The sequence below is a fragment of the Musca autumnalis genome, unplaced genomic scaffold, assembly GCF_047663935.1.
Source record: "Musca autumnalis isolate F117 unplaced genomic scaffold, ASM4766393v1 scaffold_2, whole genome shotgun sequence".
NCBI classification, from domain to species: Eukaryota; Metazoa; Arthropoda; class Insecta; order Diptera; family Muscidae; genus Musca; species Musca autumnalis.
This window is the reverse complement of record NW_027411755.1, coordinates 163114314-163130760: the sequence shown is the minus strand read 5'-3', so window position 1 is coordinate 163130760 and position 16447 is coordinate 163114314. Positions and strand designations below refer to the sequence as shown.

Here is a 16447-nt window from a genome sequence, read left to right as displayed (position 1 = left end):
GCATATAAAAATAAAAACAAATTAATTTCAAAAGAATTGTTTGGCAATGATTGTTAAAATATATTGGAAAATAACTATAATAAATACAAATTTTACTACTTTGATTCATTTGCGTAAGATAAATTTCGTGTCTTTATCAGATGACAAACTTTCTATTGAAAATTTGTTAGAGTACTCATATAACGATTGATGCAATGTAAATTTCTTAGTTCTTGCTCAAAAGATGATTTCAAACGAATTGTTCTACAATTAAAAAATATATATTTTTTAAATTTTGTATGAGAAAAAAATTGTCGTTGTCGTAAATGTTACGTGGTACCAAAAAATATCCCTACGCCAAACACTTATTTTGATTGTAAAAACTATAGGGTTAGTTTTTCTTCTGAATTAAATGTTTAAAAATGATCTACTAATAATTCTAATTATGTTTGTTACCAAAAGAATTCTTTAAAAAATGAAATTTTTGCTTTTTTGTTCAAAAACATACATAATACCAATTAGACGTTACGACACGTCAGCTTGTAATTTTGGATACGACAACGCCAACCGTAATAAGGGTGATTAATCAAATTGAAAACCTTTACTGAATGTTGTGTTTTTACTTTTTTAATTTTTTTCTTTGAAAGAGTTTAAAATGCTTTACTCTCTAAAAAGAAGTTACTGAGTAATATTTACTGAGAAAGTACAAGGACAAACCTATTTATTTTCACTTTTGTCATCGTTTGAGTGTTTTTGTTTTTCTACAACACACACAAACAAACAAAGACATCAAAAAACAGTTGAATTTTTTGGTAGTTTATGACAAAAAAACAGGGCTGCTTATAATAGTATGGTGTTTTCGTGCGTTGTTTAGAATAAATGACGCAGCTATCGTCATTTATTTTTGTATGGTAAATGACGCAAAATGTTGCCTGTTTTAGCAAATAAATGACGAAACAGCTCCAAATGACGAAAAAGTTGCTAATGTAAATTGGACATTAAGCTAGTAACTGCCGAGAGAAGGAATATTTAGAAAAAGTGTGAATGCGAAAACAACAACTAAGGCCATTTTTTTGTTTTGCCTTATTAAGGCGAAGGTCATTTTTTTAGAGTGATATTTGAATTAATTCTCTTTCGAGTTGAGCTATTTAGACCTAATAGGTACATAGAAAAATTAGGAATCCACCGAAGTCCCACACATTCAACCACTATGCTACGTTTCACGGGTGGTTAGACCGATCATCAGGCATATTGAATGGTGTTTTTTTTTAGTGGGTGGACGAAGGCTAAGCTTGGAGACTAGCATTTATATCACAAATCATTCGAAATTTGTATATTCGAATTATTTATTTATTTTAATGTTAGTCATTTAATTCCAAACCTTTCCTATAGTCCGACTTGGCTGGTAACCCTATTTTTCAATGCTTTATTACAAATACTAAGGCAGCTTTTTTCCACCTTTTATTTTATTTGTTCTTCTTTATCAGAAGATTTTGATCATCAATATTTGTCATCGGAATCTTTGACAAGTTGATGGTGGCTTAGAACGCTAAGACGCCTGCAACCGTGTCACTTGGTTGTTGGGGTCCCAGGTTCGAATCCCAGCCTGGCTCATGCTGAAATCATTTTTTTGTTTTGCCTTATTAAGGCGAAGGTCATTTTTTTAGAGTGATATTTGAATTAATTCTCTTTCGAGTTGAGCTATTTAGACCTAATAGGTACATTGAAAAATTAGGAATCCACCGAAGTCCCACACATTCAACCACTATGCTACGTTTCACGGGTGGTTAGACCGATCATCAGGCATATTGAATGGTGTTTTTTTTTTTTTTTTAGTGGGTGGACGAAGGCTAAGCTTGGAGACTAGCATTTATATCACAAATCATTCGAAATTTGTATATTCGAATTATTTATTTATTTTAATGTTAGTCATTTAATTCCAAACCTTTCCTATAGTCCGACTTGGCTGGTAACCCTATTTTTCAATGCTTTATTACAAATACTAAGGCAGCTTTTTTCCACCTTTTCATGTTTATATTATAGCCTTTTGCAGGGTTAACCTTCTTTATAAGGATTTGTTTGACGTATATGTAATGGAATTGACATTTAAAACCCAGTGGGTTTGTTAAATCCGGTTATATATAAACGTACTATAACATTCAGGGGCCTAATTACGACATTCGATTCGATCGAGTATTTACTCGTGAATGAAAAAATCGAACTATGGAAACCTATTCGCGTCACCAACTGTACATTTACTAAGGTAGATGCATTAGCAATCTGTTACAACAATGTCAACATGTTTTAGAAAAATAAATCATTTCGTACATTTTTCCGGCATAACTTCATTCCGAAATTATTACCCAAAATATTGTTCATCGAATTCCACAAATATTTACATTTTTCATTATTAATTTTTTTTCTAGTTTTTGCTTTAAAATAAACAAATTACCTTCTTAATGTTCTTTTAAAAACACATAGGTTTTCATAGTTCGATTTTTTTTCATTCACGAGCAAATACTCGATCGAATCGAATGCCGTAATTAGGCCCCAGTACTACAATAAATGTGATGATCAATAAAAATGGTGTTAACAAATTAATAGAAATACACTTCGTTTAGTGAATACATTCAAGGGGAAACAGAGTAGTTAGCTAGCTCATCTAGCTAGCTTAATCGCTCCTTGCTTATCATGTTTACAAAAAAAGCTTCGTTCCAGTACTTTTTTAATGGTAAAATGTTCAAAAGAGAAAACAGACAAAAATGAGTTCAACGCACACATTTTTCCAAAATGTACGGGAACGGAAAAATGGCAGAAACGTAAAAAAATCTGGAACAAATGTCAAAGTCGGCATGTCAGCCAATCGGAAGGCGACAAACATGTTGAACATTTTTGCTCGCTCAAATTTGTCGTGTAAAAAGTTTCTAAAGAGAAAGCTATTCAGCGCCATTTTTGTTCAAAGAGAAGTGAACATTTTGCAACTTTTTTGGTGTACGGGAACGCATTTCGAGTAAAAATGTGTTAAATGTGTAAAAACTTGTTAGTTCTGGAACGAAGCTGAAGTCTCACGCGGATATCAAGAAGTCCACGGCAAAAATACAAGATTGCAAAAAGGATTCAGCATCACGTCTACGTCATTTGCGTACTATATTAGGTAAATATGTAAAAGTATTACTTTTTTAATGGTAAGAGTGGTAAAAGAGAAAAGTGTCAATATTGCTCAAAATTGCTCTCTCATGAACATTTTTACCAGAAAAGTAAAGGAACGGAAAAATGGTAGATCTGGCAGCAATGTCAAAAAGAAACATACAAAAATCAATTTTCGTCTTTTATTTCACAGTTTTTAATTTAGTTTTGTCAGCGTTCGACTTTTTCTGTTTTTTCGTCCATTTTCTTCTTCATTGTGAAAAAATCGTCAAACAAAAGTCGAAAAATCAGTTCTGCCATTTTTTACCTGCAGAACTTTTGCTGGTAGCCTGTGGTAGAAGAGAAAGCCATTTTCGCTAACTCTCCTCTCTCACTCTCTTAAAAATTGCTTCCAGTTTTGCCTCTTTTCGGGGTTAAGGAACGCTTTGCAGGTTAATAATGGTAACAAATGGTAACCTCAGGTAAGTAAAGGTAAAAGTTGTAAAAGTCGTAAACGATTTTCATATAAATTTTGTGTACGGGAAAAATTGGTAAAAATTGTAAAAACTTTTTAGTTCTGGAACAGAGCTAATACAAAAATGTGCCGAGGGCAAAAAAAAAATTGTTGCCTAGCCAAATCTACATTATAAAAAATTTTTGTTCCATAGATTTTGGCTAAGGAATTTATGGTGGTATGGTAACATGTCCACTTCAGAAAGTACACATTTTAAAAAGTAGTAGCTGGTTTACATTACGACGAAATCCACTCGATTTTAACTGTCAATTCCATTGCTCAAACGTCAAAAAAAATCCAATTGTATTCAGTTGTGACAGTTGAAATACACTCGATTTCGTAAAGAAGCTATAAAGACTATGCTATCCAGTGAATTTTAGTTGTCATTTTCATACAATTTATGTCAAATAAATCGAGATAATATTCTTAATTATCGTTTAAGTGTATAGTCTAAACAAAGCTTTAGCACAATCGAGACAAACCAATCCGCCAACAACTAATGTCATGTTCACACGAGCGTTTCAATTACGTTGTTCGCCTGTCGAACGACGTACACGAATTAACCCGTTTCCACGACACCATTCGTAATTAACAGAAACATAAACAAAATTTCCTTCATTTTTGTTTCCTTGTTTTCACGAAAATTTGAACCGAAAACACATAAAATTTACATTAAATGAATAGGAAAAGCAATAGACTTTCCTTCAAATGTATCTTCTATATTTAACTACACACATTTCATTCATTTTTTCCATAAATTCTGAATAATTTTGTATTTTCAATATATTTTTATATGTTTCTATTTTCAAAATTAAAGAGAGAGAAAGACATGTCAAAACAATGTTTGTGTATACAGACTTTCAGTTATTTGTTTCCTTTTTGTTTCTGATTTTTTACGCGATTTTGAACTAATGGACAAGAAATGTGTGTGGAATTAAGAAGGAAACACAACCACCTACCTTCTGCATCTATATAAAATGTTTAGTTCATTAATATTCATTCATCTTTATCATGGTAGAACAAATACAAGGTAAAGTTAATACTACAACAAATACAACTCGAACAACAACCACAAAGGAATTTGTTTTTGTTTGTAAACCTTAGTGTCAACGTAAATGTAAACAAAACAAGGAAATGTCTATAAATTATTGGAATTTAAAAAACTAATATTTTTTCACATTTGATTGAATATTTTGGAAAACATGAATGAAAACTCGTTAGATTTTCAATTTGAATGTTTCCATATCATTCCACTAAATGCATAATTTCTCGCAGAAAGTAGAATACTTGCAAAAATGTTTCGGGTCGCTGGTAATTCATTGAAAAAAGAGAAGATGTTTCAATCATTTGCTTTTGAAAACAAAAAAGCACATGTTTATTAGGGCTTTATTCTTTTCAAGTTTAACAAAATACCACACATATTATCAAATATTGTACCGCCTCTATAAGCGATGTTTTAGTGTGCGGCATGTCGTTCGGACCTGGAGGAGGTTACATGTCAATGATATGAAGCCGTCTTTATGGGAAATAGTTTTTTTCTGATGAATAAATTTGTTCTTCAAAAATATATATCCCTAATATACATCGAACATAGAAATAAATACATAAAATGTCAAATGGAATTTGACATTAACACTACAACCCAGTTCAGTCAGCTGGGTATTGCTGCTACCTTTTCTTGTTCTACCATGCATCTTTATCCTTTTTTCTAAAATTTTTTGTGTTTATAACAAATTTTACAATTTTGAATTTAGACATGTCATAATTAATTTTTTCGATAAATTCTCTCATTTGTTAGGGATGGGACATACTTATTCGTCGTTCAGAGCGTATTTCTAATCGAACAACGTATAAAAATCGTCGTTCGTTCATAGAATTTTGTGTGGGGAAATAAGTAATTTATTCGTAGTTATGGGTCGAATAACGAATAGAGCACGAACGACGTACCGTGGAAACGGGCTATAAAAGCAACAAGCCGACGAAGTGAACTTGGTATTATTTCATTTTTGCAGCTTGGCTCTGACAAAAGCAACAAGAAAAGTAAAACAAACATAAAAGAAATCAACCTACCAAATCGATCGACGTTGTTTTGTGCTGTCAACCCAGCATCAAACCTATAGTCCAATTTACATATGCACGTTAAATGATTTCGTTTTACGAAATCCTAGAAACAAATGAAGTGTATTTACATTTTCTTTGCGTCATTGCTTACGCATACAATCGCACATACACACGGATACAATAACACATACACACGCACACAATAAAAAAAAAAAATAAGAATTTCACAACACTAATGTTTACCAAATAACTTGACTTAATTCAAAACTGAAAAAAATTTAATTTTTGCAAGTTTTTTAAACATTTATTTGCACTTTTGTCATCGTTTGAGTATTTTTGTTTTTCTACAACACACACAAACAAACAAAGACATCATAAAACAAACAAAGAATAAATGACGCAGCTATCGTCATTTAATTTTGTATGGTAAATGACGCAAAATGTTGCCTGTTTTAGCAAATAAATGACGAAACAGCTTTAAATGACGAAAAAGTTGCTAATGTAAATTGGACATATGCTGCTATAACAACCACAGATGCATTATTTGGTTTATCAGTCACTCCCAAATGGAATATGTGAAGAACATGGACGAATTTTATGTCATAAATTTGAGGTTTCTGAAAAAGTATTACTACTCGGACCATAACGTGATCATTTTTAAAATTTCTATGTTTGGCTTAGAACAGGAAAAAACGTTTTTTGCAATTTCAAAGCGATGATGGCAAAGGGATTGAGCTACAACCACGATCTGCTGTTAGTTGAAGAGGTCGTTGGAGCTGTGAATCCTCTAAACAAAAGTCTCCTGAGATGTTATGAGGACTCCAGTTCAATCGCCTACCTTTCGGATTAAGTCTGATTACATGCACTTGGAAAAAAGGCGGTCCTGCCAAAGCTGTCAAGTATGCAAATGTCACGTCCACAAAAAATATTCTTTAAACAATCCACGTCCCTAAAAAATATTCTTTAAACATGTCACGTCCCCAAAAATTTTCTTTAAACAATCCACGTCCCCAAAAAATATTCTTTAAAAATCAACGAATGCTAAGTTTACATTTACGAAATCCACTCGATTTCATCGGTCAATTCCATGGCTCAAACGTCAAATGAAATCTCATCCGAAATCCATTGGATTTCATTTGACGTTTAACCTATGGATTTGACAGATGAAATCGAGTGGATTTCGTAAATGTAAACATAGCAGAACCCAAAAATATTCTTAAAAAAATCAACGACCCCAAAAAATATTCTTAGAAAAATCCACCTCCCTAAAAATATTCTTTAAAAAATCCACGTTCCCAAAAACATTCCTAAAAAATCCAAGTCTCCAAAAAATATTCATAAAGAAATCCATGTCCCCAAAAATATTTTTAAAAACTCCATGTCCCCAAAAAAATGTTCCTTAAAAAATGTTCCTTAATGTTAATACACGTCCCCCAAAGGTGTTCTTTTAAAAATCAACGTCCCCCAAAGATGTTCTTTTAAAAATCCACGTCCCCCAAAGGTATTCTTAAAAAAATCCACGTCTAAAAAATATCTTTTAAAATATCAACGTGTGAAAAATATTCTATAAAATATCCACGTTCCCAAATAATATTCTTTAAAATATTCACGTACCCAAAAAATATTCTTTAATATATACACGTACCCAGCTGATAATTTGTTCCAAAGATCCACGTCCACAAAAAATATTCTTTATTTAGTTCTGATCAAGGCACTGCTTAATTTGCTTTGAATATGATCCTGGATTTCTTTTATATCTCCTGGTTCGTTTCCAAGCATCTAGGACGGCTTTTAGGCTTCGAGAATCATGACATATTGGACTTGCACAAGTATTAAACATTTCGTTTGTTACTTTTCGGAAGTCGGCCAGAATCTACCGGGCCTCCCCCTGACTACGTCGGTGCTATAAACTTTATGATAACCGGAACGCTATAAATCTGTTCGAAAAGGTTTTTAGTAGACCTCAGCACTCAATGTCTATGGAACAAATACCTATATAAAATCGTTTACATATGATTTTATTATATTCAAAATATTTAGTTGGTAATGACAATTAATAACATCAGTTTTTGCGAATAACAAGTTTAAGTTTGTGAAATAAATATATATTTATGTATGTTTATAACAATCTAGAATATAGGTACATATAACTTACGAATGTTCCACGTTCGGTAATATTTTCAATTTTGAAAAATAGGTTTTATAACTTGGATCAAATCATTCACACTCATTTTAGGACTATCATCACCATTGCATTTACTTGTAGCATTTTCCCAAATATCTTCAAAATTATCCTTTAACAAATTGCGAAATATTTGACGAAGTTCTTCCTTGGAACGAAGTAATTCGAAGTCTTGTTTGTTAAGTCCCGAACTAACAACTACATTCGGAGATATGCAATCAGCCACGGCTGATGTTTCTTTATGTTCATGATTAGCCATATTAAAATTCTCCGAGGAACAGCTGGCCTTCTGTCGATCTTGACAAAATATTCGATATACCGTATCTTTATTATTATAATTCAAAGGAAGATCTTGTTCCGCACTCGGCATTGTTGGCAGAGGATATTGAAGATGTAACATTTTCCAAAATAAATCTAAATTAACAAGTTCATTTCTTGTGCCTTCATTCTGAATAATTTTAAAATGTATCATTACATGGCGCATTAGCGCTTCATCCGTTCGAAATTGTAAAGTGCGCAAAACTTTGAATGTTGTTGGGATATCAAGAAATCCTTTGGAATGTTTGTCATATTTCTTCAGCAAACTTTTCAAGTCATCGATATGGAAATGTCTGTGATTGAATAATCTCCGTCGAAGATTTTTAACATATCCTATGGCTTCTATTATGGCATTTTTCTGGGGCGGGGATTCCAAACTTTCCAGCAAAGCACGAACGTTGAAACTATCGTTATTAAACTTAGGTTTAATTGGCGGCAAATTATGCTGCACAATATCACATCTGAAATTAAAAAAATACATATACAGCGTGATTACGAATGTAAACTCCCCGTGAGTTTTGTCTTTCTGCCGTTTCAACTCAAAGGAAAAAGTGAGAAAACTCACGGGGAGTTGATATTCATAATTGGGCTGATATTAGAAGGAATGTAGATCGGATCATAACCTGTTAGTCGAATGTCACACTAGGGTGGTTTCGTGACACAATTTGCATTGAATTAGGCGTTCTTATGTCAACATCCACTTTATGCCCGTAAATTCAACGCCTAGATAAACTGGTAGGTAACTACCTATTAGAGGTAGTTTACACTATCTATCAATGTCATATGGCACGAAATAAAAACATTCCATATCTACCCACGCAGGCAATGTGGAGACGTAATTTTATTACATTTTTGCTGGTGTGGACGCTAAAAGTAAATGGCGTAAGTCCGTGTTTAGACACACAAATTTCTCGGGAAAGTAAATTCAGTTTTTAGGCAATAGGGGGTAGGAAAGAGTATTGCGGAGCTCTTTCCTCTCCGCTCTCACCCAAAAAACTCAATTTACTTTCCCGAGAAATTTGTGTGTCTAAACACAGACTAAGGAAAATGCCCAATATTGCACATATTAGCGTCTATATAATGATTGAAAATTTCAGCTCTGTTCCTTTACGTGCAAGAATCTTCAAGTTTTACAACTTTTTACTCGAAAAGCGTTCCTTTACTTCAGACACAATACATTTCATATGGAAGCAGATTACAACTTTTGCTACTTTTGCCGGTTTTACCACTTTCAAAAGTAAAGGAACAGACCATTCATGTCATATGACATTTACATATAGTGTAAACTAGCCCTTAGTTATCTTTACCTAGTCCCGGGCCACACTAGAATAATTTCACTGAAATTTTAACATGAATTTATGAGACTCTAGATTGAGTTCCATAGTAGAGTAAAATTATGAAATTGCTGTAATGGGGAATTCAGCCTAAGAACACCTAATTTCATGAAATTTTTTAATGAAATTTACTCTAGTGTGGACCGGGACCTACGCGTTTGGTAATTTCTACGTGCCATTTACGAGGCATGTCTGTTTTGAAAACATGTGGTTACATTTATGATTTTCATTCATGATTTCGTAAAATCATTGCATTTTGTTAAAATAAAAAAAGAAATAATGTTGAAAAGAGATTATAAGGGAGAAACATTGTTGATTATACTATTCATCGGTAGTCTATAAAATAGTCAATATATCCCAGCGAAATAAATTGGAAGTAGTGTTTTGATGCAGTTCAAACGGAGTCGTGAAAAAATCACTCCGTTTGCTACATTTTATTAGCAGTTGTTAGAGATCCCTACATGTACATAAATCAGTTTGTACCAAGATCTATTTAACAGGTCACGTAAGTAGCACAAATACAACTCTGTTTTTGCCAAAAATTCTTCAATATGTCAAAACGTTTGTTTACGTTTTCATACAATTTATTCACAATAACAAAAAATTTGACAGATTGAAACCAATCATCTGGTAATTTTACGCCACCTTATTATTTCATCATGGTTTGTACATCTCTACAGGCAGCGGCATACATTTTCCAAAAAAGATAAGCGTGTTAATATTTCCAAAAATTTGTTAATATAAAATAAAAAATATTCGAACATTTTTTCGGTAAGAAAATTTCCCAATGGAGTGCTGTTGGAGTACATGTCAAAATCTTAATTGGTGATGGGAAGACAATATCAAACCCATTTAGCAGATGAAGCAAGAACAGTTCAGTTTGGATTAAATGGAGATCGAAAGAAACACGCATGGTTGCGATTGAATATAATGCTTGGTTTATATTTACGAAATCCACTCGATTTCAACTGTCAAATCGATAGGTTAAATGTTAAATGAAATCCAGATGAGATTTTATTTGACGTTTGAGCTATGGAAGTGACAGTTGAAATCGAGTGGATTTCGTAAATGTAAACTTAGCATAATGGAGAATTTTCATAATTTGTGTTAATGTAATAAAGTTCCTAATATTTCTGTTTTACACAAATAATAAATGCATTTTATATGTTCTGGGATATTTTGTAATGGCTTTCACACATTCCCGCAGAATCTATCAAAGCACGTGGTTTGGACTGCATCCTATTCTACCCCCAAAGGGTTAGTTAAAATGCCATGCCAAAGCGTCAGTTAAAATGCAGTGCCAGAGGGTCAGTTAAAATGCAGTGCCAAAGGGTCAGTTAAAATGCAGTGCAGTAGTCACGCTCTTGTAAAAATCATGAGTGAAAATGCATAATTTGATGCACTTCCAAACCACTTGTACATATGATTTCACTGCCTCTTTGGACGCAAACTTTTTGCTGGGTATTACTTGCCGCATTACCTGTAACTAGAGAATTGACATGATAGACAGGGACGCCCTTTTCCAGTGAGAAAAGCAAGCTATAGGCTATTTTGTGTACCATTTTTGGGTGTAAAGTAACTAGGGTCAATGAGTAACTAGTTACATAACTATGTCAAAGTAGACAATAGGCCTGTTCGATAACTTCGCAAGTAAAAAGTATTTGCAAGTTCTAGCAACTACTTACAAGTACTTCTCAGTTCTCTTTTACTGAACAAGTTTGTTATCGAACAGCATTTTATAAAAGTTTATATAAATTTGTACAAACTTTTGAGTTATCGTACAGACCTAATTGCTATTTATTGAACAATTAGGTATATAACCCTGCGTTTACACATGACAGGACAGTTGAGTACATGTATTGATTGTCAAAAACCCAAAACTTGCCTGTGTGACGTAGGCGTCCAGACAACTGCAAAAACCGTTGTAAAATTATGAATGAAAATCGTCGATTTCTTTTTGTTTTCCGTTCACATATTTTGTTTTTGTTCATGTTCTTTTGTTTTCAACACATTTCAATTATTAGATGTGTCTTTTTACTTACTAAATGTTGCTGAAACATTTTTTCAGCAACTTTTCCTTTATACAACTGTCAAAATCTGCAACATTAGTAATAATTATTACTAATTATCACGTAAAAAGACACTGCTATTATCTTACTAATTTTTACAAAAATGTCAAAAATTTTTTAACCCGACTGTCTGTGAAAATGTGATGGACAGCTGGGAGACAGCCGACAAATGTATGTATGTGTTAGTAAATCAGAGTTGTATTTGCAGACAGTCTGTCTTGTGTAAACGCCTAGTAATTGGGCCATGAACTCAATACACTTATAGCCCATTTAGATATGACTTCATTAGCCGGATTTAGCACATTATCAGGTTTTATTTGCTAAATCCAGCCAAAATCTACCAGATTTTCCATACAAAAATAAATCATCCTATTGAGTGGATTTGTTTTAAATCTGGTATAAATCCTCGTATACAACTCTTGGTCTGTTCCTTTACTTTTAAAAATGGTAACAGTGGCAGAAAATGGTAAAAGTGGTAAACTGCTATCATATAAATTGTATGCTATTAAAAGTAAGGGAACACTTTACAGGTTAAGTGCCATTATTACATGTGTTCTTTTACTATCTGATGGATTTGAAAATGCAAAATAAACTAATTTGGAGGCATTAAAAATATAATTTTCACATTGAACGTTAATGACTTGAAGCTCCTCCTTGAAAGTCAATCATCACTTTTAACTTTAAGTTACCCGGGACGCTATAAATCTGTTCGGTAAATCCAAAATATAACAAAAGAAGACTTATAATAATGGGGGTAAAAATGGTAAGAAATGGTACCCTCAGGCACGTAAAGGAACAGAGCATCTGTTTTTTGCAACATGTTGCTAGAAAATACAAAAAGTTGCAAGCTGGCACAAGAAACAAGGTAGATGCATCGGTGAATTGCTACACTAAAAATAATTTAAAATGTAAAACTTTGTAAACAAGGCGGAAAAATTAAATTTGTTTTGATGTACAAAGTTGGTTTTAATCAACCAAGACTAATATTTACGATGTCTAAACGATAAAATAATTCGTTTATTTATTTTAGATGGGCAAACTGCGATAAAATAATTCTTTAGTTAGCATTAGTAGCATAATGTGCTAACATTTTCAGTATTATTACAGTATTATTACAATAAATTTGTAATTTGACGTATGTTTTTTGAGACGAATTCAATTTACAAAAAATTCTTTTGACGATCAGATGGGCTGATGCATCTACCTTGGTAATTGTGCTATGAACAAAAATCAGCTGACTGCCATTTAAATCCTCCAAAATGTATATCTAAATGCAATGAGATTTGTACTGGATTAATTAAATCCAGATGAGGATTTATGGCTAGTCTAAATGGGCTATTACACCTTTTTACAATCACAATTATATTTTTCGAACTAGCAGCTCAGCTGGCAATGAAATGCTCTTGCCAGTGAGTAATGAAAATGCCTGGACGGAGAACAAAAAGAAATCGATGATTTTCGTTCATAATTTTACAACTGGCGCCTAATTACGACATTCGCATCGATCGAGTATTTGCTCGTAAATGAAAAAATCGAACTATGAAAACCTATGTGTTCTTCAAAGAACATTAAGACGGTAGATGGTAAAAAATATTGTTTATTTTAAAGCAAAAACTAAAAAACAAAATTAATATTGAAAATATGTAAATATTTGTTGAATTCGATTAACAATATTTTGGGTAATAATTTCGGAATGAAGTTGCGCTAGAAAAATGCATACTATACATCATGACACAATTACCCAGGTAGTGGTATCACACCAGCTGATCGAATATGAAAAGCCAAGTCCCTTTATAAAAAAATTATTTTCGTTGCAATTTCCCCAACAACTTAAGTTTTGACATAACATATTCAAAATTTTACGATGCCACTACCTGGGTAATTGTGCCATGATACATATTACATTCGAAACTTAAATTTTTTCGAACTGACATTTGCATTTGTAAACGTTCGGAAAAAATTGAAGTTACATTTAAAGCGCTTATGGGTACTTTACACGATATGTTTTTTACATATGAGTTGTCACTTTGCATATACATTTTGTATGGGAGAAGTGACAACTAATATGGAAAAAACATATCGTGATTACTGACAAGGAAATTTTATCGGCAGTGAGGTTGATAGTTGGTGTGGCAGTGAATATGTGTGAGTGTATTGGAATTTTTCGAACTGTCACTTGTATGTGTAACCCAATTATTACACATGCAAGTAACTTACAGACAGTTGTGTATACATATCATGGTGGAATAAGAAGGAGTTACATCAAATCATACGAAACGTCAAATTTGCTTACAATAACGCATTACTGTGAATTGCTTGTTTACATTTTGTATGTGATTTTATTCACAATAATGCATTTTGACAACTGGTATGAAGATCAGCTGTTTTTGCCGTTGTACCTGTATTATTGTGCCATGATACATATTATAGTCGAAACTTCAATTTTTTCGAACTGACGCTTGCATGCGTAAACGTTCGGAAAAATATTGAAGTTATGTACTTTCAAAGCACTTGCATTGATTACTGACAAGGAAATTTTGTCGGCAGTGAGGTTGTTACCCAATAGAAAATCGAGTCTTCGATGACATTTTCGTCGACGATTCGTTAACGAATATTCCGAAATTGTCATGTACGACAACTTGCATGACCATGTCTTTCATTGTGTCTTGGCAACAAACCGAAAAATTCTCAAAAGTGTGCTTTGAAACAATTGTACACATATTTATCCAAATATAAAATTTTTGATTTGTAATAAATGAAAAATTATAATGTCATAAAATTTGGAAACCGCGTTACTGATTGAACAATTTTATTTATACAAACTGCATTATGTAAAAAACGGTAAGCTAGAATAAATATATTAAAATGCTTTAAAATTAATTGTAGTTATTCTTTGAATAGGTGCATGTATGTTGATGTCATGGAGAACATTGAAAATTCCAGCGACTGTAAAATACAACGTCTGTGGTATAAGGTAAGATTATATAAAATTTAGTGGATATTCACAACATTCATTTAAAATCGTTTCTTTTTACAGAATCCAAAAATAAAGAGAGGTCAGGTGGGGTAAGACGTGTATGGCGTGGTAAAGCTGGAAGAAAATATTGGATTGCGGAACATACGGGAGCTAAGTATTATTAATTAATAAACTAATTTATTTTGTAAAAATAATATATCTTATAATTAAATAAAAATTTGACACACGACAACATAAACGAAAATGTCTTTAGTTGGGTCATCGATGACCAGTAGCAAGACAGGGTCGGTGAAGCAGTCGTCGACGAAATACGGGGATTTTAGTCATCTAGATCGTCGTCGACGACAACTTCGCTTACCCTGTCACCCAAGTTGTCGTGCATGAATACTGGGACACTTGTGTAAAAATGTCGTCAACGATACCAAAGGGCTGTCGGCAAAGAGTCCTCAACGAATTGAAAGTGTCGTGCACGAGTCATCAATGTTGTCTTGAAGACACTTTCTACTGGGTAGTTGGTGTGGCAGTGAATATGTGTGAGTGTATTAGTGTTTTTCGAACTGTCACTTGCATGTGTAAATGGGGGGTTGCTTTACCTTTTTGTAGTATTTCCCAGTTGTCCAACGGTGCGATCATTGAACTTTTTCTGGACTTCGTTGATTACAATCAAACCACTCGATCGCTGTTGCATGCATTCTCTAACCATTCGTCCTGACGTATCCATTTTCTTGCAAATACCAAATGTTTTGCTTGGATCAAAGTGTTCATTGTAACTATAAAAAAAAAAGGATTACAAATAATATATCAATAAGAACTGCATCAATTCCCTTACCTTCTATGAATTCTTTCTGCAGGAAAATAATGACCATGAGATATTACATATTTATCATGCCAATTGATATATTCCCGATTTATTTCTTCTGCCGATCTCTTGGGTAATATCAAATCATATAAATTTCCCGATTTTAAACTTTGAATGCCATATGTAAAGTTTTCATTTGTCAGACTGTCAGGTTTTGTTTGCAGAGGATATACTTTTCCTAATTTGGGTTTCTTAAAAAACATATCTTCGGAAAATTGTTCACGAAATTCTATAAAATGACTTTTCTTCGATTCCGGCGTCAATAGATCATGGACTTGTCCTTCGGGTAGTACTGGTGATGGTTTAATTAGGGAAACATTTTCTCTTGCTTTTTGTATTCCTTTACGACATTTTTCTTTTAAAATGTGTTCTGCAGCTTCTTCTAGCGCATCTCCAATTCTATCCTTCGACCCGAGAAGTTGTTCTCCTGGTGGAGGATGTACTTTTTTCGTTTCCATTTGAAAATTTGTCACAAGAAAATAATGAAAAATTTTAAGTTTTCTGTTTTGAAATGTAATGCAATGGAAACCAAGGTTAACCCGACAAAACCCTATAATATAAACAGCCTATATATGCGTGAATAATGCCCTAATTTCAACGTCTAGTGCCCGTAATTTCTAGCCATAGGTAACCGGGTAGGTAGATACCTATTAGTTATCTTTACCTACGCGTTTGGTAATTTCTACATGCCATTTACCGAGGCGTGTAAATTTTGAAAACTTGTGGTAACATTGGTGACTTTCATTCATGATTTTGTAAAAACATTGCCACATATAAGTGTTTTACAATTTTTAACACATTGGCAAGGATCAACCAGGTAAAATCCTTGGTGTAAGTAACACGGCCGTTTTCGACCCGGTAACGTTACCTATGGATTGAAATTATGAAATTTTGCTTACACGGGGGATATCTATGAACGCATAGATAACTACGCGTAGAAATTACGGGCATAGGTAACCGGGTAGGTAGATACCTATTAGTTATCTTTACCTACGCGTTTGGTAATTTCTAGGTGCCATTTACCGAAG

At 33.1% G+C, this 16447-nt stretch overlaps 1 protein-coding gene and 1 long non-coding RNA gene across 2 annotated transcripts; one reads left to right on the top strand and one right to left on the bottom strand.

Moving 5' to 3' along the window:
• Positions 1-7679: 7679 nt before the first annotated feature.
• LOC141393161 (EF-hand domain-containing family member B-like) lies at positions 7680-15992 on the bottom strand. The gene is made up of 3 exons (XM_073966119.1): positions 15390-15992; positions 15154-15330; positions 7680-8641 (listed from the first exon to the last, which is right to left on the bottom strand). Exons 1-3 carry the CDS (start codon positions 15875-15877, stop codon positions 7861-7863), a joined length of 1446 nt encoding a protein of 481 aa, XP_073822220.1. The 5' UTR covers positions 15878-15992; the 3' UTR covers positions 7680-7860.
• On the top strand, positions 14373-14817 carry LOC141393162 (uncharacterized). Its single transcript, XR_012410013.1, has 3 exons — positions 14373-14424; positions 14485-14557; positions 14621-14817. It is a non-coding gene; the product is annotated as an uncharacterized lncRNA (long non-coding RNA).
• Positions 15993-16447: the final 455 nt, after the last annotated feature.